Source organism: Mya arenaria, chromosome 1 (genome assembly GCF_026914265.1).
Source record: "Mya arenaria isolate MELC-2E11 chromosome 1, ASM2691426v1".
Lineage (NCBI taxonomy): Eukaryota > Metazoa > Mollusca > Bivalvia > Myida > Myidae > Mya > Mya arenaria.
In genome coordinates this window covers 59,995,932-60,020,519 of record NC_069122.1, presented here as the reverse complement: position 1 = coordinate 60,020,519, position 24,588 = coordinate 59,995,932, and the positions used below count along the sequence as shown (strand labels likewise).

The 24,588-nt window shown below is 35.1% G+C and overlaps 1 protein-coding gene across 5 annotated transcripts; it reads right to left on the bottom strand.

Annotated features, from left to right (window-relative positions):
- Positions 1-2,435: 2,435 nt before the first annotated feature.
- Positions 2,436-21,848, bottom strand: LOC128237355 (SWI/SNF-related matrix-associated actin-dependent regulator of chromatin subfamily A-like protein 1). 5 transcript variants are annotated; one of them, XM_052952803.1, is made up of 18 exons: positions 21,822-21,837; positions 20,442-20,587; positions 19,340-20,143; positions 18,691-18,741; positions 18,032-18,215; positions 17,350-17,500; positions 16,657-16,818; positions 13,799-13,864; positions 12,942-13,040; positions 9,801-9,919; positions 9,237-9,369; positions 8,597-8,667; positions 8,194-8,293; positions 6,907-7,092; positions 6,225-6,325; positions 5,619-5,706; positions 4,974-5,088; positions 2,436-3,487 (listed from the first exon to the last, which is right to left on the bottom strand). In XM_052952803.1, exons 3-18 carry the CDS (start codon positions 20,115-20,117, stop codon positions 3,129-3,131), a joined length of 2,763 nt encoding a protein of 920 aa, XP_052808763.1. In that variant the 5' UTR covers positions 20,118-20,143; positions 20,442-20,587; positions 21,822-21,837; the 3' UTR covers positions 2,436-3,128. The 5 variants fall into 5 exon arrangements, with proteins under 5 accessions (XP_052808763.1, XP_052808771.1, XP_052808780.1 ...); XM_052952811.1 differs by lacking the exon at positions 20,442-20,587 and having other exon boundaries at positions 21,822-21,848; XM_052952820.1 differs by lacking the exons at positions 20,442-20,587; positions 21,822-21,837 and adding an exon at positions 21,797-21,817.
- Between the last annotated feature and the right edge of the window lie 2,740 nt (positions 21,849-24,588).

Below are 24,588 nucleotides of genomic sequence, written 5' to 3'. Positions count from 1 at the left end.
ATTGTATTAATTAATGGTTTCCCGGGAATCATTTTTACAAAATAAGTTATTTAACACCATAATTGAGGATGGCTGTATTTTTATAACTAGTGTTCGGAATTTCTTTTATTGTTTCATTGTTTCTGGCACGCTCCCCTGTATCGTTTTTTTTGCATCATGAAACGCCAAGGAGAATTTCGACGACGGCAGCAAAAATCATGACACAGGCTAAAGGCGACGAGAGAGTGACGCCACAGCTGGAGAGAGACAAACGTAATCAGAAAGACTCAGTTGATGAAAACATATTTGTTAGTAAAGCACATCAATGAAAATATTGGAAATGGTGAAGAGGGCGCTGGTGACGACTAGAAAAAAACTAAACTTGGTAGACGACTTGAGAACATTTAAGTAAGATAAGATTAAGATAAGAAAACACGTACGAGATAAAAAAAAAAAAATACGTACACGACTAGAAAGAGGTGAAACGACCAGCGCTGAAAAAGATAAGAAGACGATAATTTACCGTTACCCTGACATCAAACTTTAAATGACAACCTAGCTGCCTATGAAGACGGAATAATGAGGTGATATTTTGAGAATAATAGAAAAACGTTAACTCATTCGGAACTCCTCGGCCATTTTTTCAAAAACAACCTCGGATGTATATGGACGGTTTACATACTTAAAAAGTGGTACGTTTAAGTCCGCTGCAAATAGATCGCGTAGTAATCTTATTTAGTAGTTAAAATTTACGACTTAACTCTTGGGAATCGTAATTATGTTTGCAATAATACACTTCAATGGCAATCAATTTAAACTGAGAGCAATGAATACAACTCTTAAACACTACATTTAATTAATGCTTTTATTAAAAAAAATACGGACTACTTCAACAGATGTACCGGCATACATCCGAGGTTGTTTTTGAAAAAAATGGCCGAGGAGCTCCGAATGACGTTAACTGCGACAAAATGACGAAGACAATAGAAAGACGGAATGGACAACGACACAGGAAAGACGGTGACGAGGAAAACGTCATCGATGGCATCAATGTGGCGATGAGACAGACGTTGACGACATCGAGGACGACGACGATACCGTTACGAACACGTGCAGATAGCTATTCTGGTCGATCTTGGAGACAAAAATACAAGACTACATGCCAAAAATGTGATACCATGACTGAAAAAATAACTGTACACACAAAATGTTCTGCACGTCTACTGCAAAAAAAGATGATTATTAGCTCATTGTCATTGCGCAAGTGCCAGATTTAAAGTTTGAAGGGAAGGAACACCTGTCAGAACGTATAACCGGATGCTCTTCCTTATCCATGGATGACATCGTCCGAGTCCACGGAACTTTGAAGTGGCACTTAAGTACATACAACTCATATTTATTTGAGTATGCCTTTGATATGTGATTAAAATAACCATGATGTAATACTCAGCTTTCATTTTCGTATTAAGGTTTGTCTTAGTATGGAATTTACTACAAACATAATCATAATAATAGTAAAAAATATAAAAAAAAATGATCAAAATAATTGACAGAACACATATATGTTCGTAAAGCAAAGCAATGCTCCTTGCCTACCACATGCCACAATGAACATATTGTCTACCACATGCCACAATGAACATATTGCCTACCACATGCCACAATGAACATATTGCCTACCACATGCCACAATGAACATATTGCCTACCACATGCCACAATAAACATATTGCCTACCACATGCCACAATGAACATATTGCCTACCATATGCCACAATGAACATATATTGCATACCACATGCCACAATGAACATATTGCCTACCACATGCCACAATGAACATATTGCCTACCACATGCCACAATAAACATATTGCCTACCACATGCCACAATGAACATATTGCCTACCATATGCCACAATGAACATATATTGCATACCACAATGAACATATTGCCTACCACATGCCACAATGAACATATTGCCTACCACATGCCACAATGAACATATTGCCTACCACATGCCACAATGAAATGTTGCCTACCACATGCCACAATGAACATATATTGCCTACCACATGCCACAATGAACATATATTGCCTACCACATGCCACAATGAACATATTGCCTACCATATGCCACAATGAACATATTGCCTACCACATGCCACAATAAACATATTGCCTACCACATGCCATCATGAAGCATTGATCAAAGTTGTACTTTGTCATTAATGTTGTTTTCTTCAAAAATTAAAAGTTTATAATAGACTTAGATTTATTTTGATTATTTAAGGATGAATTGAATTGAATATAGATACATATTATTATATTTTCTATCACTTTCTCTGTGGTCTCTCTCTCTCTCTCTCTCTCTCTCTCAACACACATAAATTATTACAATTCGAGTTAAAGTGGACACAAAGAGCACCCACAGATACATGATGTAAAACACCCAAACTCCAACAAATCAAAACATTTATTTACATGCATTTTTAAATAACAGAAACATTATCATTATTTTTGTTCACATGTCAACAAATCTTGAACGTCAAAAGTTTTTCTTCTAGCACAATTTTCAGCAAATGTTATAGAAATAGCATACTGTGTACATACAGTAAATAAATGTAGTGTATAGAAATACAATCCTTTATATCCTTCAATGCAAGTTGTTAAAAATGTGAATGCTGCAAAGGGGTGTCACCAACAATAACCACATGTTGATCTGCTTACATTCAAACAATAACTCACAAAGTAACACTTTTATCAAGGAACTGAAAAAAATACATGTAATATTTGTATATAGAAAAACATCTTGTTTCTATCACAGCAGTTAAAATTTAAAAACAGTTTTTCTAGAAAACAAATAATGAACTTGAACTTGGTATGTTTTGATTAGAAAGACTTGCTTCTTCAAATGCCAAGAAATTTGGACATGACCATATCTTATGGGGTGGTCCATCAGTTGCACAGAACATAACCTTCACACTTCATAATTAACACTTCATCATTATTCTGGTAAGTAATGTAATATATCTACGTTTGAAGCACTGACCATTTACTACAACTCCATAATGCTTACATAATGCCCTTGTTTAAACATCAAGAATCTAGATTTTTTATCAATTTCCCATACAAATCCAGTTTGATACAACTAAACTTTCTTCTTTTTGCATACCGGTTCCAAGTCCCAGCTGTCTCCATCATTCAAAAATTCATCCGCCAGGTCACTGGTATCAAGGTTAAGGTCATCCAAGTTACCATGACAGTAATGGTTTATTTCTTCCACTAGACCACAAGCTTTACATGACCTTAACTCTGCATCTGAGAATGACCTCTGCTTTTCAGAGTCTTCATTGTTATTTACACCACCACTTTGTGAGGATTTTGTCTTTGAATATGATGAAAATAGGCTGGTCTGTTTCAGTTTTGGCTCCTGGCTTTCAACTTTTGCTGAGCTGGAATTTGCTTTCATAGGTGATACGTAATTCAAGATACTCTGCTGTCTAACCACTGAAATGTAATAAGAGAATGTTTGTAAGTCAGTTTTTAAGACTAAAAAAAAAGAAGAAAAAAGCTCATATGTCTTTTAGTCTTAAGTTTTGAATAAAAATGAATGTTGCAACATTAAAAGAATACTTACATGCAATGAGTATTGAATACTTTATGAGAGATAGTCTTTTAAAACAATGGCAACTCACCATCACATATGAAAAACAAGAGGCCCAAAAGGGCCTATGCTCTACTGGCATGGCTTTTGTGGTCATATCGATCCAGAGCATGTATGTATGTTTAAAAGGCAACAGACATATGGTTTATGTTTTGTGTTTGGCTTACCTGAAAACGTAGCACGTTCAACATCTGAAAGTATTGTAAGCAGATTAGTTCCATGAACTATTTTAATATGTGCCAAGTAAAAGTCATCAGACAAAAAAAATGCTTTTAAAACTGTACTCATAGTAAAAATTTCTGTAGTTTTAAAAGTTAAAAAAAGTTGGTCAAAAGGTCAAAGTCAAGGGCACCCTAGGACAACATTGATCAATTTGAACAAACATTCACAATCAATTGTGCTGAGATGGATGCATGAACACACAAAAAGATTTTCAAACCTTTCCAGATTTATGTTTACCAAACCTGTGAACCCTGGGTGTGGCCAGTAATGACACCAGGTGCATAACTTAAACATTCACAACCAATTTTGTTAAGATGAATGCGCAAACTACAGAACTTAAAGCTAAAAAATGGCCTTTGGGCTTTCAACAAGAACAAGGCAGAGTAATTCACAAAATCAGCTGCAGAAGCAAAAAGCAAATTGTCTCTCAAAATCCTAGACTTGCAAATTGTCTCCCTTAACTCTAGACTTGAATTTACATGTACATGTAAACTTGGCTAAAAATAGAATTCGCTCATGCAGACCTGGCTAAAAATAGAAAGCATTTCTTTAAAACTTTCATGGCCCATAATCTAGGCATTCATATGCGGATCTGGCTGGTTTTCGAAAGGAACTGAGCTCTAATGGATATCTAGATACTGTACAAGTTTCATTGAGATACAATAAAAACTGAAGACTGTATCGTGTTCACAACCAATTGTTTACACAATAGCATTTTTTTATACTATCAAGGGCCATAATCTGGGCATGCATGGGCGGATCTGGCTGGTTTTCGAAAGGAACCCAGCTCTAATGGATATCTAGATACTGTACAAGTTTCATCGAGATACAATCAAAACTGAAGACTGTATCGTGTTCACAAGCAATTGTTTACAGACGCACAAACGCACGGACGCACGGATGCACATACTACGTACACATTACCATCGCATAAGCTCTTCTGGCCTTTGGCCAGTAGAGCTAACAATAAAAATGATTTCGCAATCTAAGGTCTTTAAGAACAGTACATGTAAATGTTTATTCAATAGAATCCCATGGTATGATACATTTCTGTCCAACTCTTTGTCTGTTGCATATTTTAATACCCTGCAAACACGTATTGAGAACCTTTTCTAGGAGATGTGGAAGGCTTGGCATCATCCATGGTGTCATCCTTGGTAAAGCTAGTATCAATATGAAACGATTCATCCAGGAACTGAGTGATCTCCTGCTGTCGTTGGTCCTGAATGCATGACAGAAATAATTTTAATGAAATAAATGCTGTGATAACATTGTTGAAGAACAATTTCTAGATAGCTATTGATACACAAGAAACATGAATCTCTGCTCAAGTCAAGTCATATTTACATTAATCTGAAGTTGGCAAAGTTGTCCATGGTTAAGCCAGCTTTTTTATAATTATTCCAACTTGGCAAGCAACACAATACATTGTTTTTAGTGCTACACTGACCATGAACATGTATTCTATTATAGGTAGGGTTTAAGATTGGCATTTATAAAAAGGGGCTGCCCTTAGACCTCTTATTAATTGCTTATGATAATCAGATTTGCTTTGTTTTGATGGGAAAACCAAATGCATGATCTTTAATACATAAAAACATTAAGTCATAGGCTGTTTAAACCCAAAATCAAAAATATAACAGTTATCAAAGTGTGATACAATGTGGCATTTTTCTGCAGCCACCTGTTTTTCTCTTGCAGCTCCCAGTCTTTTTTAAAATCTGGCTTAAACCCTTTTAGAAGCATACTTACTGTAAGTCTTGTGGTCTCAGCAGAGGCAAAGTTATCCTTGGTAAGGCCAGCTTTACCCAGGACATCCAACTTCTTCTGTATCATTGGCCTGCAAATAAGCCATTTCAGGTGATATGGGCCCTGATTGTTCAGAACTTTGTTGAGTTTAACAATGTGCTAATAGCTAGAACAGCATGGTTAATCTTTAAAGGTAAAATATTTTATGATGTGCTCAAATATTTAAGGAAAGCAAGTACAACTAAAACAGTTGTCTCAAATGTTATTAGGAATACTGTAGTTCATAAGTGTATTCGTGAAACTTCCGGAGCAATACATTTTCAACGATGATGTTAACCATGCTGTTTACTTTAACAAAGGTCTGCTCAATAGACCAATGGTATTTGTTTATATATGTCTGATTGGAATTTCATGTCTTGGTCAGACAGTGAATGAATCATTTATTTTAGAAATGTTGATTAATTTAAGAGTATATTAACTAGAATTCTACAAATCAGCCTTGGTAAAATTTTGACAATTCAAGGGCTATAACTCTAGAGTGCCTTCAGTGATCTGACTGGTATTCAAACTAAGTCAAGATTATGCCAATAAGCTTTGGTGCCTGCATACCATATATGGTCATCTGACGTCCCTGTGGCTACTAGATACTGGACAAGGACTGAATCTTGCTGACCGATCCTGTGTGCCCTGTCCTCAGCCTGAACCAAGATCTGGAATACACAGTAAACTAAAAAAGAGCAGGTTATATATAATTTCTATATACTATATCTTGTTCTGTATTATACGTACAAATTTGTGTTTGTGTATTGGTCTGAGGCCTCTGTACAATTAGCTTTTAACAAGGCCCAATTTTTGAACCGCTTAAACTTAAGAGGCTAAAGTACCTTATTTCAATTAGCCAAAATACGCACTTCAATTTAATTTTGATGAATATAAACTGGTTGTGAATATCTTTAAGATTATTCCTTTTTAAAGTCTAAAAACTGTTAAAGAAGAAAATATTATGCAAGTTATAAAAAAGATACAGTGAACTTAGGTTAATCCTGTTATAAAGGTCATATGAAATTTCAAGAAATCGGGGCCAGCTATCACAAAGTCATGTTAATTTGCGAAATCACATGCAAAATAGGAACAATATGGATCATACACTTACATCTTATACAAATCAAGGAAAGCGATTACTACAAATGAGGAATAATCTAGGAACATTTAAATGCAATCTACACAACTGTTCAGGTTGTTTTTGATAAGCATACACAGTGGACGACAAGTCACAACCACAATGATTTACCCCAGGGTTCCAAAACAGCTCCGCAAACACCACCAGGTTAGCACTGGAGAGATTCAGGCCCGCGTTAGCTGCTGTAATGGACAAGATGGCTACCCTCATGTCCTCATTGGTTTGGAACTTACGGCATGAAAAGTTACGCTGTTCGGAGTTGGTCTTACCATCTATTCGCATGTAGTTGTTGCCAATCTGTACAAAATATAAAAAACCTGATACTGGTCTGGATTTTATGAACATATTTGTTTCATATTTCAAAGCTATAAGCAAGATATCTGATTTTTTCTTACACCTTGTACGTACAGCTTAGAAAAAAACTTCTTTGTCTGTGAAAAATTGCAAATATTGTCCTTGACAACAATAGTGAACATTATAAGCTGTAGTCGACAAAGTAATATTTGACTTGGAAGCAACACTGACCTTTTTCTCCAAAGTGTCCAAAATATCCCTTGTGGATATATGAGAAATTTAGATACATTTATTTTATAACAGCATTATGAACATTGTTTAAGAACAAACCCCTACCTCATCCCTGACATTATAAACAGATTAAGCAATATTTAACTAGAATTTCACGAATTGGATGTCGCTTCTTGGAAGTGCCCATCATTTTCCCAGTTATGATCACCATGACCTTGGACCTACTGATGGTAACTGACCCCAATATCGTTAGGTTCATGTAATGAGCATGACCAGTGTGCATACCAAGTTTGAAGACTCTACAACAAGGCATTCAGAAGTTACTTGATTGGAAACAAACATGTGAAGACATCAGTGATGATGAAACCTGACAAACATTCCTTTGTGTGTGCATGCTATGCAGGCAACAGAACTCCAAATGAACACTGACCTTTCCTCTCACTATTTCCTCAATGGCACCCAAGATATTTCTGACATGAGCAAAGATGAAAACTGAAGCAAATTTTGTTTACTACATATATGGTAAAGCAATACCCTGGGCAGGTAGTCATAAAACATCTTAAGTCATTTCTTAATCAAATTTAAGAAAATGATGAATTTTCTTTCAATCAAATCAATGATAATTAAATATTTCCAAGATCATGAAGTTATTAAATCATATGATTAGTGAAATACTTAACTTCAGAAAATGACTTAAGTTAGGAAATGTGAAGTAGTTAAAATAACTACAAATGAAGACTGACCTTTCCCCTAACCATTTCCTCAATGGCGTCTAGGATATCTCCCAGATGCGCAAAGATGAGAAACTTCAGCGGAATTTGTTGACAACATATTATGCAATACCCGGGTATTAAACTACAAATGTACACTGACCCTTTCCCTAACAGTCCCCTCAATGGCGTCCAGGATATCACCGTGATGGGCAAAGATGAGAATCTTTCTCTCCCCTTCAAGTATATCTTCAACGTACATCCTGAAAAACACAAGCAGGGATCCAATATCATACGCTTCCTTTTTGCAGAGTGACAAAGAGTGTTAAAACCTATAACATTATACCTAACTCTGCAGCCAATTGTTAAATTCATTGATAAGTTTTCCAAAGGTTATATCTTTAAGCTAATTTACATTTTTAAATGATTTGATTGGATACAGTAATAATAATTGGATAAATATTGGCCAATCAAGTAACATATTGGTTAACTTTACCTTGGCAAAGATTTAACCAGTTTTATATATTTGATTGTGGCATATGAACAAAACAACCTGATATACTTACTTTATGGCCTTCTTTTTAGCTGCCCCAGACTTATGGAAGAAATCCAACAACGCTCCTTGTTCATCCTTTTTCTGTATATCATAACATAATGTGTATAGGAATATCACATCAAGGTTTTCATACAGCATCCAAGTGAATATTTTCAACTAAGTGAAAAGGTGCTTTTTTAAGTTGATTTCAAAGAAAATAAGCCATGTTTTTACAGCCAAAATATGAAAATAAACAAAAATAAGAGATCCTAAATATAAGGGCATATGAATAAATTTGATGAAAAAAAGGGTGTCAAAATTTCAATCCTCATATAAACAAGAGCACCTCATCTAAACACCACTGCTAATACATTTTTCTCAGTCAGTCAAGGACCATAACACAATAAAATATTGTATGAACTTAAGGATAATATAAATGGTCATTGTTACTGTTACATGTGTATCAAATCTCACATACATAACCTTAAACGTATCATTTATTGCCAACCATAAAATTTTGCAAAGTAACTAAAATACCTTTTCTTACAAAAATAAAAACCTAACACATGAAAAATGTATTTTTATAAAACCATCTGGCATCAAAACTACATGGGTTTTGAGAACAAGAACAGCAAAAAAAGACTTCATAACATATATGGGTAAGACATTACCTTCAGGTTGGCAGAGGTCATGACCTTGGAGGCAGTTTTAAGCTCCTTGCTGACCCTGATGGATGACGGATCCAGGAGGATCATCTGTCGGATCTTGTCTGGCAGCTCTGTGAGAACCTCCTTCTTCAAACGCCTGGTAAAAGATAAGATGTTATTCAGTAAATAAGTAATAGCATAAGATAACAGTAAATTAAATATTTTGCTAGGTTTTCAATTTAAGACACTATAGATTGGCACAGAATGAAAATTAAACCCTCGAAAACTTCAGAAACTACAGTTCTTATGAAAGTAACTGATTTTTGGAAATACAGAGTCTTGCGTAGCTCCCCTCTGAAAAGCTAGAGAGTACAGACATAACAGTACAATTTTTTTCTGATAAATGGGTAGATTTTGATATATAGATGAAACTTTTGGAAACTTTGAGCCAAAGGTTGCGTGTAACAATTATTAAAACTCATCATTTAAGAAGATAAAATATTTGCTTTATTGAAGGTGATACTTTTCTATTTACAATTCTGGCTGAAGTTAAGCCACAAGGCTGTTAGGAGTGTAGGCATCTATTACCTGATCATGATTTTTTCTTGTAGCAGTATCTGTAGTTCTTCCATGTTGGAAAAGCCAGTGAAGTCCCAGCCCCATTTCTCCTGTTTACCAGCGCAGTAACGCACCCCAAAGTCATGAAACTGAAGGCAAATATAAATAAATTCAGACACAGCTTGGGACTCTCATTTTGAAGCAGTTTTGCATCCCTGGAGCTCTTGCAATAAACTGCCATTGATACAATTACCAGGGACCTTAAAGCTGTCAACCACGAGGGTCACAGGACCCCCAGCTAATAACTCCTATGGAAACTCCGGTTAAGGTATGATATTTGCAGTTAAGGTAATACATTAATTCTTTTAGCTTGATTTATGAAGACAGTTTTAGCTGATATTTTGAATCATGCCTGAGAGATGGTGAGAAAATGCCTCTTGTAAGGCTCGAACCAACAACCTCTTGGGTGAGAGGCAGACAACAAGCTCAAGAAAATATGCAACATTGCTTAAAAGGGCATTAAACAATAAGAAAAGCTCAATGAAGTTTTATCTTTGGGTATCAAAACTCAATGGTTATAATAAAAACATCCTTCTAATTTACTGGCATGCATAAATATGAGTAATGTATTAATTGACTAAAGATAATAGTAGAGCATGGCCAATGTAAAGCTGCTTTTATTTTCCTTAAGGCGAAAAAAATAATACCTGTGTTTCCGGTAACATGGCGAAAAAAAATAGGGTCGGTAGGTCGGGATTATTATTATTCTTTTTTTTTTACTTTCCATATCATGCAATTTTCTGTTGCATCAGATCAATTATGTTATATCTTCGCATTTCCTTATTAACAAAAAGTCTGATAAAACAGCATTGTTTACTGTCTGAAATTATTTCCTTACCTTCGACTACCGTATTTTCCCGCCAATTTTGCCCATGAAATCTGGTGTTTTTTGTATACAATACTCATCAGTTTTTAGGGAAAACCCAGCACATCGATTTCAACAAATCTGTGATAATCTTCTAGCCAAACAGTCAATTATCAACTAAATATTTGATTTGCTTGAGGAAAATCACCGATTTTCTTGTCAACTGTGAGCTCCTTAAACTGGGCCTTCAAGTGGAGGTAGGTTAATAAAAGAACAAGTGAACGCGGATATGGATTTATTTTACGTATCTTATTTTCGTACATTACTACAATCAAAGTTTCATTCATATTAATAGTGAATTCAAACATTTCGGTCATTGTTTTTAGATTCCCAGACGACGATTATTGATTATTATTTTTTCGATCGTATGGTATTTTCGTACCAGCCTAAGCGAAACCCAGGCAATCAAATGGGATCATACGGTATCCGACTGACCGAATTAGATACAAACCATAGCCACGCGCCTTTGATCTTATCACTGCTCGAGCTCTGACGTCATAAATTGTACCGTTTGATCTGCAGCCGACACATTCCAATAAGTGTTATTAGCTTTCGCAGGTTTTTGTTTGGATTTCAGTTGATGGGACCTAAATAATGCGAAATAAATAACCATTTGATAATTGCGGATAAATTAATGTTACGATTAATGAAATGTGTATTGGAACCTGGCAGTTAGCCTGCATCAATTCGCAAAGCCTTATCATAGGAAGCCTGCATAATATATGCAAAGCCTAATCGTAAAAAAAGTAAGTATTATTTTGGACATGGATATGGATATTAAAATAACACTGCGAACTATAATTCAAAATATTTTCATTATAAAGACAGCAAAATATGTCTCCAGGGATCAACCACATGTTTGGACCGTAAACATGCGTTTGCCAATTTTAAGATATCGGACAGGGTTCGCTGCCCTCCGCCATTTTGTTTTCCCTTCTCGGTAATACATAATCAGGAATGAATGTATATTGAAAGACAAACAACGAAAATAATAACGATATATTTAAAGAAATATATTTTTTAGGAAAGAATTTAAAAAAAAATTGTTTTTACTTTTATGTCTAAAAAAAGATTAGGGTCAGCGAGAAAAAATAGGGTTGGTCAGGTTACCGGAAAAACAGGTATCTTTTTTTTGGCCTTATAGTTAAATCTCCTATTCCATTGTTAAAGGGAGAACAATGCCCCAAGACTTTATTATTTGTATATTTGTTGAAAAGCTGGATAATAACCCTTGCATTGATTGAAAACTCTTTGAAAAAAATAATCAGTGCGTAACGTACTCTTCAAAAAAAGATTCTGGGGGTAAAATTCCTTATGACCCAACACCATGTCTAGAGCTCAGCAGCCATTTGTGTAATACTTGGATCATTTGTCCACATGTTATCTTAGGTAAGATTGCACATTCAAATGATTTAATTGGTTAATATTACATTTTGTATAAATATTGACCAATCTATACACATTTTGGCTAACTATAACCAAATCAAAGAATTCGCCAGTACTTTACAATAAGCTTCTGCACACCAGTTCATACCATTTGACCACTTTCCACAATATTATATTTCCATAGTAGACATACTACTTGACCACTCCCCACCTTATGGCATTTCCATTACAAACAACCTACTTGATCACTGTCCACCTTATGGCATTTCCATTACAAACAACCTACTTGACCACTTTCCACAATATGGTATTTCCCTAGTAGACATACTACTTGACCACTGTCCACCTTATGGCATTTCCATTACAAACAACCTACTTGACCACTTTCCACAATATGGTATTTCCCTAGTAGACATACTACTTGACCACTGTCCACCTTATGGTATTCCAATATTGCTATTTGAAGAGAAAGATGCAACCTTCATCCATATGTTGTGCTGGAAGTTGTTTTGACCACTGGCATTTCAATAAAATCATGAAGAAAACAATCCTTTATTCTTACCTCAATACCTTTATTATAAGAAGTATTATTCATGCAAAAAAGGTCATTCACGAAATAACAAAGATTGCCATTTTTACACATTTATACTGAAGGAGCTCGGTTGTCTGCATTTCATAATAATTTTTGGTTTATCAGTCATGGCACTTCTTTAGCAGACATTCTCATCCCCACAAGCGTTATTTATGTTTAATAGATATTACCTAACATGAGCATAATGTCCTTTACGGTAAGTTTTTGTTTAAAGGCCAGTCCAACACACATATATGCTAGGATTGTTTCTAGTAAAACAGTTACTTACTTTGAAGAGGTATGGGCAGACTGCGGTGATCTGGGTGTACAGTTCCGAGGGTCGTGATAGGGCCGGCGTGCCGCTGAGTAGAATCACTCTCCTAGCTGCCTGCAAAACATCGCCAAAATTCAGAACATTGTTTAAGGTAATAACCTGATGAACGACATCATTGTTAACATATCAGTGTGAAATATCTGATATGCTCATAAATTTTAACAAAACAAGGTCATCTGCATCAACTTTCTTAAGTCTTGTAAGAAATACTACAGACCACAAGTGTCTTCATTAACCTACTAGAGCAGTAAAGATTTGAAAGTTTACAAACTTGGTAACCTAAAAAAAAGCTCAGGTCAATTGGCCTAATGAGTTACATACTCATATTTAAGTTCATAATTGAATATACATATAGAAATAAATATTACTCTGTCATTTTTTTATTTCAGTCAAATGTGTTTACATTGACAATTTTAGTGTTTTTTTAACTATTGATAAAGCAACGAAATTAATATTTTTACGACTTCTAAATCAGTGATTTGCATGCATGACTTTGGGTGTATGCATTTGTTGTTTTTTTACAGTGACGGTATTCATGATGCATCTGAGCGAGAACATTTAACTTTTTCTAAATTTCCTATAATTGGATGCTAATTTCAAGGTCAAGTTTTTCCCATTAAATCATAATTAAGACCATTTCCTTACATTTTTTGTTTGATGTACACACAATTCAGCTTAGGAAACAGGTAAATATGTACTTAAATTGACCTAATTTGCTTTATGAATAAGGCCTCTGTATGTCTTTCTACTTTACTTTCCAAACAAATGATAATCATAGTGTACAATGAGCTGGCTTGTTCTTGAAAAAGTACCTGGAGCAGGGGTAGGGCTGCCTTACACCGGGCCGTCTTGTAGTTCTTCAGGAGATGACACTCATCCTGTACAAACACAGATTGGAAAGGTGATTCAACCGTAAGTTGAATTTGTTGAGGTGATTCAACTGTATGTTGAATTTGTTGAGGTGATTCAACTGTATGTTGAATTTGTTGAGGTGATTCAACTGTATGTTGAATTTGTTGAGGTGATTCAACTGTATGTTGAATTTGTTGAGGTGATTCAACTGTATGTTGAATTTGTTGAGGTGATTCAACTGCATGTTGAATTTGATGAGGTGATTCAACTGCATGTTGGATTTGTTGAGGTGATTCAACTGCATGTTGGATTTGTTGAGGTGATTCAACTGCATGTTGAATTTGTTGAGATGATTCAACTGCATGTTGAATTTGTTGAGGTGATTCAACTGTATGTTAAATTTGTTGAGGTGATTCAACTGCATGTTGAATATGTTGAGGTGATTCAACTGCATCTTGAATTTGTTGAGGTGATTCAACTGCATGTTGAATATGTTGAGGTGATTCAACTGCATCTTGAATTTGTTGAGGTGATTCAACTGCATGTTGAATTTGTTGAGGTGATTCAACTGTATGTTGGATTTGTTGAGGTGATTCAACTGCATGTTGAATTTGTTGAGGTGATTCAACTGCATGTTGGATATGTTGAGGTGATTCAACTGCATGTTGAATTTGTTGAGGTGATTCAACTGCATGTTGGATTTGTTGAGGTGATTCAATTGTATGTTAGATTTGTTGAGGTGATTCAACTGTATGTTGAATTTGTGGAGGTGATTCATCTGTATGTTGAATATGTTGAGGTGATTCAACTGTATGTTGAAGTTGTTGAGGTGATTCAACTGCATGTTGAATTGTTGAGGTGATTCAACTGTATGTTGAATATGTTGAGGTGATTCAACTGCATGTTGAATTTGTTGAGGTGATTCAACTGTATGTTGAATTTGTTGAGGTGATTCAACTGTATATTAAATATGTTGAGGTGATTCAACTGTATGTTGAATTTGTGTGTTCGACACTAACGGGGTCCCGGGATCACGAGGACACCAATTTTTCGGGAGGAACACCTGAACTTCAAAGTCCGGTATTCCGTCGGGACACTTAAATTTTGACCGATAAAAGCTAAATATCAATAAATAAATAGCGTTTCATGAATTAATTACCTAAATTTGGGTCCCCCTAACTTTCTTGACAGTGCATGTAAAAAAGATATTAATATTAATACGTCGCACACACAAGGCTAAAGCGAAAGTATGGCTGACCTTTTCACTATAATCACGTCATGAATCTATAAATCAACAGGTCATTTCACAGTGCGCATGCTGGTTAACGCTTCCGCTTTGTTGTTTACATTATCAGAGGTGACGGACTTTAATAATCGGTACAATAATTATGGTGTCAGAGGTGACGGACTGTTATAATCGGTACAATAATTATGGTGAACTAGTTTGCTCATGTCAGAACCGCCTAAAAAGATGCCAAAACTGCTGACTTTGATGCCTTAGTGATGCGACCATCGAGTTGTTACAGTAACATTTACGGCACAAAAGACTGGCATCCTACGGAACTAGTTTACTGGGAAGCCATCCTACTATTCAGCATTCTTTGTTTTATGCCTTGATCAAAACATTATAGAAATAAAATTCCCAAAGTTTTATTAATTATCTTCAATCAATAGATAAATTTTTTTTAACATTTTGGCACGAAAATAAACATACACTATTTTCCAGTTGTCTGCTCTTCCAGTATGCACTACACTTGTTGGGCAGTCTGATTGATTCACAAGCCAGATGTAATATTTCTACTGTTTTTCAATCAAAAGCAATGACATCTAACAAGACCCTGAACCATGGCATTTTTAATGCGTATTTTCCGAAAATCTAAAAATAGTAACAACATCAAGATTTTGTTTACATTGTACCCATTGTGTGACTACCACTTTTGAACCCAATCTACCAACTTAAGACCCATATCTTCCTCTCTGCCATTGCCAGAGGTTCACATGGGTGACATTGTGCTATAACTAACTTGTCATTGCATGCTGTTGAAAACATGTATAATATGGTGTATACTTGAAAAGTAAAAGGCACTGGATTTGTATGTTCAATTTAATATTAAAACAGGCTCATTAATGAAAAAAAATGTAAAAAATGGAAGGGACTCTTAATTTCAGGAAGGGACACCTGATTTTAGATGTTGGTGTCCCTTCGGGATCCCTTGGGAAAATGGTAAGTGTCGACCCCTGGTGAGGTGAATCAAATATATTTGTTGACTTTGTTTATTCAAACACGAAAAATTACCTTAAAATTGGAACAAGTGTTTTTTCCCTGTTGACATCAGCATACTAGGTATCCATGTGTAATGTGCCCAAAAAATAGTTCTTAAAACTGTTCAATTTTATTCAATACATTTATAGTCAAAGAAATTGCATTTTATTACATCAATCTGAAATCAAAACACAAAAGCTTTTAAAAGTGCATAAATGTGGATCAGTCACCAAACATTATCTAATCACGTATAAATTATTCCTCAAGTCAAAGACTACACAGGTTATGGTTCAAGATCACAAGTGTTTACAAACAATCGCCACATGTTAAATGGATTTAATTCATATTGATATAAAAGAATAAATTGTTTAGAACTGCACTGGCAAAGAGGGAAATCATTCCTGTTGTAAGTGAGATTTTATCATTTACCACAGAAATGGAATTAACTATCGTTGAATTACATAAATTCTCTCTTTGCCGGTCCATTCTGAACAACTATCTTGTGTTAAACTTGTGTTTTTTTAACTATTTCCACGGCTTATCAGTAATACCTACCATTATTATGACCTGGAACATTTTCTTCTTGAGTTCCTCAGCTTTTCTGGCCATAAGATCATAACTGAGTATGTTGATGAGCCCAGACGTACAGCTGTCCTTGCCCGTCACTACCACATTGATGGTCTGAGGGTTCAGGGTCGGGATCCAACGCTGAAATTGCTGGAAATATTTGTTCAGTTATTTTCATAAAAATGGTTTTTATCTGGGAAATCTATTCTACAATATGACACACAGTATGGTAGCTATTGCATTTCGTTGAACCTTTTGTATGATTGCTAAACATCTGGTATCGGCAGGTTTACCTGAAGAGTTAACTGTAAACTTAATGCATTTACTAATCAGTGATTTTTCACCTCTTTGATACAGGGGTGCAACCACACTATTTTTCCAGCTGGTAATGCACAACAATCATGTTTGCTTACAATTTTTTTTTTTTATTATTAAAACAGAACAATGATTTTATGTCTTTAAAAATTCAAAGTAAATTAAATCTTAACAATGCTACCACAAAAATTATTTTCCAAATATTTTAAAATTCATTTTTTGCTGTTACAGTGATACCGGGTATATGGATTATATAAATAATCTGAATAAAAAAAATCTTTTATTTTTTAAAACATGTTCAATAATAAAAAAAGTTTGAAGTTTCACGCAGTTTTAATTTCTTCTATCTAAACACCATGCCCATACCTGAGACCAGTCAAATCTGACTGATGATGGCACCACGACCAGGAGAGGCCATTCTTCCTTGTAATACCTCGACAGACAGATCGCCTGGATTGTCTTACCAAGACCCATGTCATCGCCGAACAAAACACGACCATTCTTATACACACCAAAACTGGAAAGGGACAGGACAGTTGGCCAATTGTTCAGAACATTGTTAAAATGAGCAACGTTACTTACTGGATCCTTATTAACTTTCAAATCTTTAATACTCTAAAAGTTTCATGGAAACACAATCATGTATATAGCGGTGCTTTTCAACAATATTGAGACAACTGGTTCATCTATGCTTGTTTTATCTAAATAAATCAGCACATAAAAAAGTCTCCTTTAAAAGTTCACAACGATGCCATTAACAATGGCACACAATCCAATGTATAATTATCCATTATACCTCAATTGTACAAAAGAAATAGAGAACAAAACATTTCAAATGTCACCCTTTATAAAAGTCAGAAACAGTTTTCCAATCTAGTTATTTCTGAAAAATACTTATATATCGCAATGGTAAAGTTAATACTTATAATCAGTGCCAATGAAAACACGGTGAGTTCATGGCATGAATAGTTCATTGTTTATGCTCTTTTTGGTGTTATGTTTTAAAACAGACCTGTGTTTAAAAAGCAAGGTTTACAAAGCTTCATACTTTACACCCGTCCTCTGAAAGGACATTAGGGATGAGACAAGTGAATCCTCCACCCTGGAGAGGTCTGCTATGGGAATCTCCCTTGATGAGTTGTCTCCCTTGATCTGCGCAGCAAATGCCGTGACCAGCGGCTTTGGAAGTGGTTCTACAACCACTGCAGGCTTCAGGTTGACCACATGTGACACTGTCAAACACATGGTGTAGAGGATTATTTTATACAATGTTTAATACTAAAAAAACACATTTGGATTTCAAAAGAAATTAAGCATTATACTTTGTCGTTCATTGATGTAGAAAATAAGGGACTCAAGTAGTCACTGAAATTAAGATTTTCTTGAATAAGCCTGAATACTCAAGTTGATAATAATGAATTTATAAACCACAAGCCCAAATATATTAACTTATGACAAAATCCTGGTTTATATACAAACCCAGGGTTGTTCCTGGGGTGTGTGCTAATTCTGATTGCTGATAATGAAATTCTGTTCAATCTTTCTCTATTAGTTACATTATTTTATGTTTGATCCTACCTTTTGACATTGATTGCTGAAATACAGCTGCAGAAATATTCCCAATCCCCACATCTTCCATCCCCCACTAGGAGAAATGCTAATATTTGCATATTAATAGATCAAAATTTCCCAACATACAATACTCACTAAATTTATTGTATTCAGAAAGTCCCATTGACCAGGATTTGGTGACTGCATCTGCAAGATAGAATGCCATTTTAATGACACGACTCATTTGAAAATTTGTCCATTTAAATCATGCCTTGTAATTGATTTCAGAACCTAATAATTTATTCATTTAAAAAAATTAAATGAAAATTATTTTTTGTTTTTTACATGAAACTAACAATCTGTAAAAAAAACAACATCTGTATAAATAAGTCAATGTATCATCATGAAAGAGCACCCTGATAACCATACATTACAATAGCATGCATTATAACCTTTCTAAAAATTAGCATTTATTTAAAGAAAAAACTATTATAGAAATTTTAGAATTTTAGCCTAGAACATAAACACCATTCCGACAGGCATGCTGGGCACTATTTTGTAGTAATTTATTTTTATCCTTAAGCAATTTAGACACCAAATAGTGCAAAAAATGTCCATTTTTTCATTTAATACTGAAACTTAAACCTTTGAACATATCATTTTACACAAACATTATTACTGTTAGGCATTTCATAGAGAGGAATTGGAGTTTATGATCTAACTTACAGCATGTAGCTTCAGGTAGTCACTTCTGAATCGTTATTACCTGCCCTGAAACATAAATGTCATTCTTTCATTTCCTTACCATAAAGTCTGGTATTCATACTCTTGATCAGCTGAACTAATGGTGCACTGTAGCCTGCTTTCACAGTAAACCTGTCCCTTGCAACTAGCACACAGTCTCCCTTTACTGGTGTTCCTTTGAAACTTAAACTTTGACCAGGAGCACTTGCATTAGCAAATACATTAGTACCTTTTTGAAATGACATTAGTCCTTGCATATTGTTTTGATTTTGAAAACAGAGTGGATTGCTATCAGAATGACCGGGAGGGCACATTATTTTTTCAGAGGAGATTGTATTGCATAATGGTTTTGGAGGCAAGTTGATAACATTGTCTGGTGGCTTAGTTGGGCTTTTGTTCAGGCGCTCAGCCCTCAACGCCAGTGCTTTAAGTCTGTTCTGTTCAATTCTGTCTGCATCCGTAGTAATAGATTTGGGTAAATTGGAAGACACAGGTACAGCAGAAATATTGCTAGGAATGTTTTCTTGTTTACTTTCCACTTTAGTTTTAGCACCACTTACACTGTTACCATTACAAAATGGAGAGGTCTTAGCTTCATCTCTTATCTGAGTATTTGGAGCTAAGAGTACTTTTGAACCAGTCTCTTGCATACTGCTTTTTGAACTTTGAGGTTGTCCGAAGCTTGTTCCTTGTACAATTCTTTCAGTATTTTGAAACTGTGTGATTTGTTTCTGGTAAGGATTTGAAGATTTGTTTTTATGGGCTAGTTTGGCCAGTGCCTTTCTCTTGTTCTCTTCTATTCTTTGCAGCTGCTCTGCTGTAAGTTTTGAGCCTGACATTGTTCATTCTAGTACAACAGCCTTTCCTGGAAGTGAAATGAACAAAGTCTACATAAATTGATTAAAAATTGGTGGCTAATTTGAAACATAACTAGGTGTAGAGCCTTATAGTAAATTTATAGATTCACAAGATGTTGAGACGAATGAGGTTAGTGTGCATATACACTTTCTTAGGTTTTGTTTTGTTCCATGTGTGATAGGTCTGATAAGATAAGAGTTATATTGAGTTGGCAAGATAGCAACACGTACAACATAAGCTCATGTAAGCTTTTTAATCAACTTAAGTCGGCTCTTTCACGGACTATTGCACCAGTCAATTGTTACCATGGCCCCCCAAGGTCCAGGGGTATACAGGGGGAAATGGGTCGTGCTTTTCCTTCCAGGAGGTCCCGCAGTGCTGATGTGCGGAATGAATGCAGTGGTTTTGTTTTCGAGCCAAAAATAGCGGGGAATGGGCCTTGGCTTTGTGCCTGAAAATATCTGCTCTTTTAACAGGATCTGTCATGAAAACCTGTTGTAGCAAAGCTTTCCCCGGATTTTAATGAGACCAAGCGAGATATTTAAAAAAGATGGCGCCTCATCCTGATTCCTCCCAATTTCAAATTATGCACCTGTCAATTGTAACCACAGCCCATCCATGTCAGGGGAATTGCAGGGACTTTGACTTTCCGTCCAGCCAAACCCGGGTAAAACCTCCGTCCTGCAGGGACGAACTGATGGTAAAATCCCCGCCAAATGCCCCTGCATCCCAAGGACCCTAAGTAATGCACCAGTCAATTGTAACTACGGGCCCTCCAGGTCCTGGGAATAGCGGAGACTTTGACTTTCGGTCCAGCCAAGCCCGGGTAAAAACTGATTGTAAAATCCCCGCTTACAATTGGTTACAATTGACTGGTGCACAAGGCACATCACCTGCTAAATTTGGTGCAAATACAAAACCACCATATTCACCCGGCACTGCGGGGCCACCGGGAAGGTCAAAACACGTCCATTTCCTCGGCTATCCCCGGTACACCTTCGGACCTTTGGGGGCCGTGGTTACAATTGACTGGTGCATTACAGGATGTACCCGTGGTGCAGGGGCATTTGACCGGGATTTGCCCGCCACTATGACCCTAAAGGATGGGCATTTCACTAGCTACAATAATGAGCGATCAGGTTCTTTTTTTTATTAATTTGACATTTCATGTGTATCCCTGTAACGAGTCTGCCATAGTCTGAAAATTGTCAAAAGACTCATTGACGGCCATTTAGGTGGACTAGGCATTTCAGCTGGGATTGGCTGCACTGAAAGTCAAAGTCCCCGCGCTATTACCAAAACCCGGGGGGCCGTCTTTACAATTGACTGGTGAATAACTGTCTGATTTGACAATTCCAAATTTCACTTGATAGGATGAAATTAAGTGTTCATCCGTATTCAAATTGTCAATTTAATATTCACATGATTGACGTTAGTAAAAACGGTTTGATACTGATCTACATTGAATTTAGACATTTGTTTTAACATTCAGTTTTATATCGAAACATCCGAAAAGTATAATATCCGAAAATCCCTATGTTGGCCTTCCATTATTTACAAAATAATTCATTGAAATTCAGCATTCACGAAGGTAAAAAATGTGTAAATTTTTAATAGAAGGAAAAAAATAAAGAAAAATCCAAGATCATCAAGGATATACATGTAAATCAACATTTTTCTCAGACCTGTTGTTGTAATTTAAATACCTCCCCTTACGTTAATAACCTCAAAGTAAAATAAACGGAAATAGGCTACGCACCACTGAAAGTTACATTTTTATCCTGGGAAGAGAATTTAGCATGACACATATAAAGTTCTATATAAATACAATGACAGTCAAACTTTTTTCTTTGAGAGTCATGTTGGAGGGTGCTTAGTAAGAGATTGTGCAATATCTGCATTTATAATAATAATAATAATAATAATAATAATAATAATAATAATAATAATAATATAATAATAATAATAATAATAATAATAATAATAATAATAATAATAATTAATAATAATAATAATAGGCATCATATTATAAACAAACATAACACACGTCTTATTTACAATGTGGCCTTTTGAAAAAACATACACACGCACACACACATAAATGCTTAGGATGAAAACGCAAGCATAAATTTATGTTATTTCAAAAGGGTACGTATTAAAATGTTATACGAAAACATAAAGAAACATGAATATAATACATTAATTATAACATCAATGCCGAACAATACATCAATTTGTACCTAAAAGTTAACAAATCGTATCATTAAAATTTATTATACGATTTATAAAACAAATGTCTCATTTGATCCGTTAAAAAGTAATTAAGTCTTTTTAAAAGAGCTATCTTTGCAGTTACGTTCTTGCAGACAAAGTCAACTTGCAGGTTCCATGACAATGATGAATCAATAACAATTCCAAGCAATTTCTTCGAAGTTACATTTTCAATAAGTACTTTGTCTACGAATAATTTGAGTGCACATGCATTTCTTAACTTTGCATTTGAACCCAGCAACATGCAATTCGTTTTCAATGGATGTATTGCCATGTTGTTTATTTTGCACCACTCCGATATTATATCTAAATTTATTTGCAACGTACGTTCAATTTCCTGCGTATTTGAACTTTTTGCATATAGTGTAGTATCATCAGCATATAAGTCAATCAAGGAATTTTCTATTTCAAAGGTAATGTCATTAATATATATAAGAAAAAGAATAGGTCCAAGAATGGATCCTTGAGGAACTCCAGACCTTATACATCTTCGTGAAGATTGGGAACCCCCAAACTTTACAATTTGGTGTCTATCTTTCAAATACGAAGTTATCAGTTGAACGGTATTATCACTGAAATTGTATAATTTCAATTTATGTAAAAGTATTTGGTGATCTACTAGATCAAAAGCCTTTCGTAAATCAAGGAAGAGAGCACCTACATAGTTTCCATTGTCAATTCTATCAATCCAATCATCAATTATTCTTATCAACGCTGTATGACAAGAATGATTTTCTCGAAACCCAGATTGAAATTCATGTATGATATTCGTATTTTTTAAAAATAGTGACAGTGTTGGAAGGATAGAAATTGGTCTATAATTATTTGGATCATTGCGACCAGAAGATTTATATATAGGCAAAACCTTAGTCTCTTTAAATGAGTCTGGGAATATTCCTAGCCGTATGCTATTATTGATAATGGACGTTAGAGGTATAACAATACAATCACCACATTGTTTTAGGATATTAGGCCCTATTCCATCTAATCCTGTAGCTTTCGCCGTATTAAGCTTATCAATATACATTTTTACCTCTAATGGGGTGATGTAAGATATATCAAAGTACTGACCCTTTAGCAAACTATTTAATTTAGTACCAAGTTTTGAAAAATGTGTTTCATCGAACACTGATTTACTGATACAATCGGATATGTCAGTAAAATGCTTATTGAACACGTCTAATATTTGTGCATCGCCAACAACAATTATTCCGTTTGAATGAAGGTATTGTGGTAATATTATACTATTATTGTTTGTAGTGTCATTATTATTATCATTCAACTCTCTGAGGTTCTTCCATAACACCCTAGAATCTTTACAGTTTTTAACAGCTTTATTGTAATAATCTTTCTTGGTTTGCCCTACTAATCGAGTAACTTTATTTCTTGAAAGTCTATATTCCGACCAATGTTGACGCTTTTTGAATCGATTTCTTTCTTTTATAGCCAACCTTATTTCGTCAGTAAACCAGGCTGGTTGTGTTTCAAATTTTATTCGTTTTTCTTTCAGTGGCGCATGGTGCGACAACACCTCATTCAGTCGCTTATATAAAACTTCCATGGCTTCATTAGGGTCTTGAATTTGTTCAACCTCAGTCATTTATATTTACCATGTTAAGATCAATGCAGAAGGAAATTTCATTAATGTTTCTGAACGACCTATATTTTAATGTATGATGTCGATGCGTGTTTTCTGAAATCTTTTGTAAACGGGCAGCTCTAGTGAAACAAACTGGAAAGTGGTCACTTATACTTAACTTTGATACGAATGCTTCACATACTCGATCCACTGAGTTCGTATATACATGATCTATAATAGAAGATGTTTTCTCTGATACTCTTGTAGGAACATCTATAAGCTGATTTAATCCGTATTTCATAATACAATCCTGCCATGCAGTAATTTTAAATGTCTTACATTCGGCATTATAATTTATATTAATGTCTCCGACGATATGATACTCTAAATTTAAGTCCTCAACATTCTTTGACTGATTAATGAACATATTAACCCATTCTGACTTACTATCAGGTGGTCGATAAATGAAACACATTAGAAATGGTTTGGTATTGCAAAAAGATACTTCAATCCACATTGCTTCAATGTGTTCAGACTCGAGTTCTTTTCTGCGAATAAATGGTATATTTTCTCTAATGAACACCAATATTCCGCCGCCCTTT

What these genes read in the sequence shown, in the direction of transcription:
- LOC128237355 (XM_052952811.1), bottom strand. Translation starts at nt 20,117, where the DNA reads ATGTCAGGCTCAAAACTTACAGCAGAGCAGCTGCAAAGAATAGAAGAG. An exon ending in TTTCAGAGGACGGGTGTAAA is followed by an intron (nt 17,501 to 18,031) that starts GTATGAAGCTTT and finishes GTCCCTTTCCAG; the next exon opens with TTTTGGTGTGTATAAGAATG. An exon ending in ACGTCAGATGACCATATATG is followed by an intron (nt 5,707 to 6,224) that starts GTATGCAGGCAC and finishes GCTTATTTGCAG; the next exon opens with GCCAATGATACAGAAGAAGT.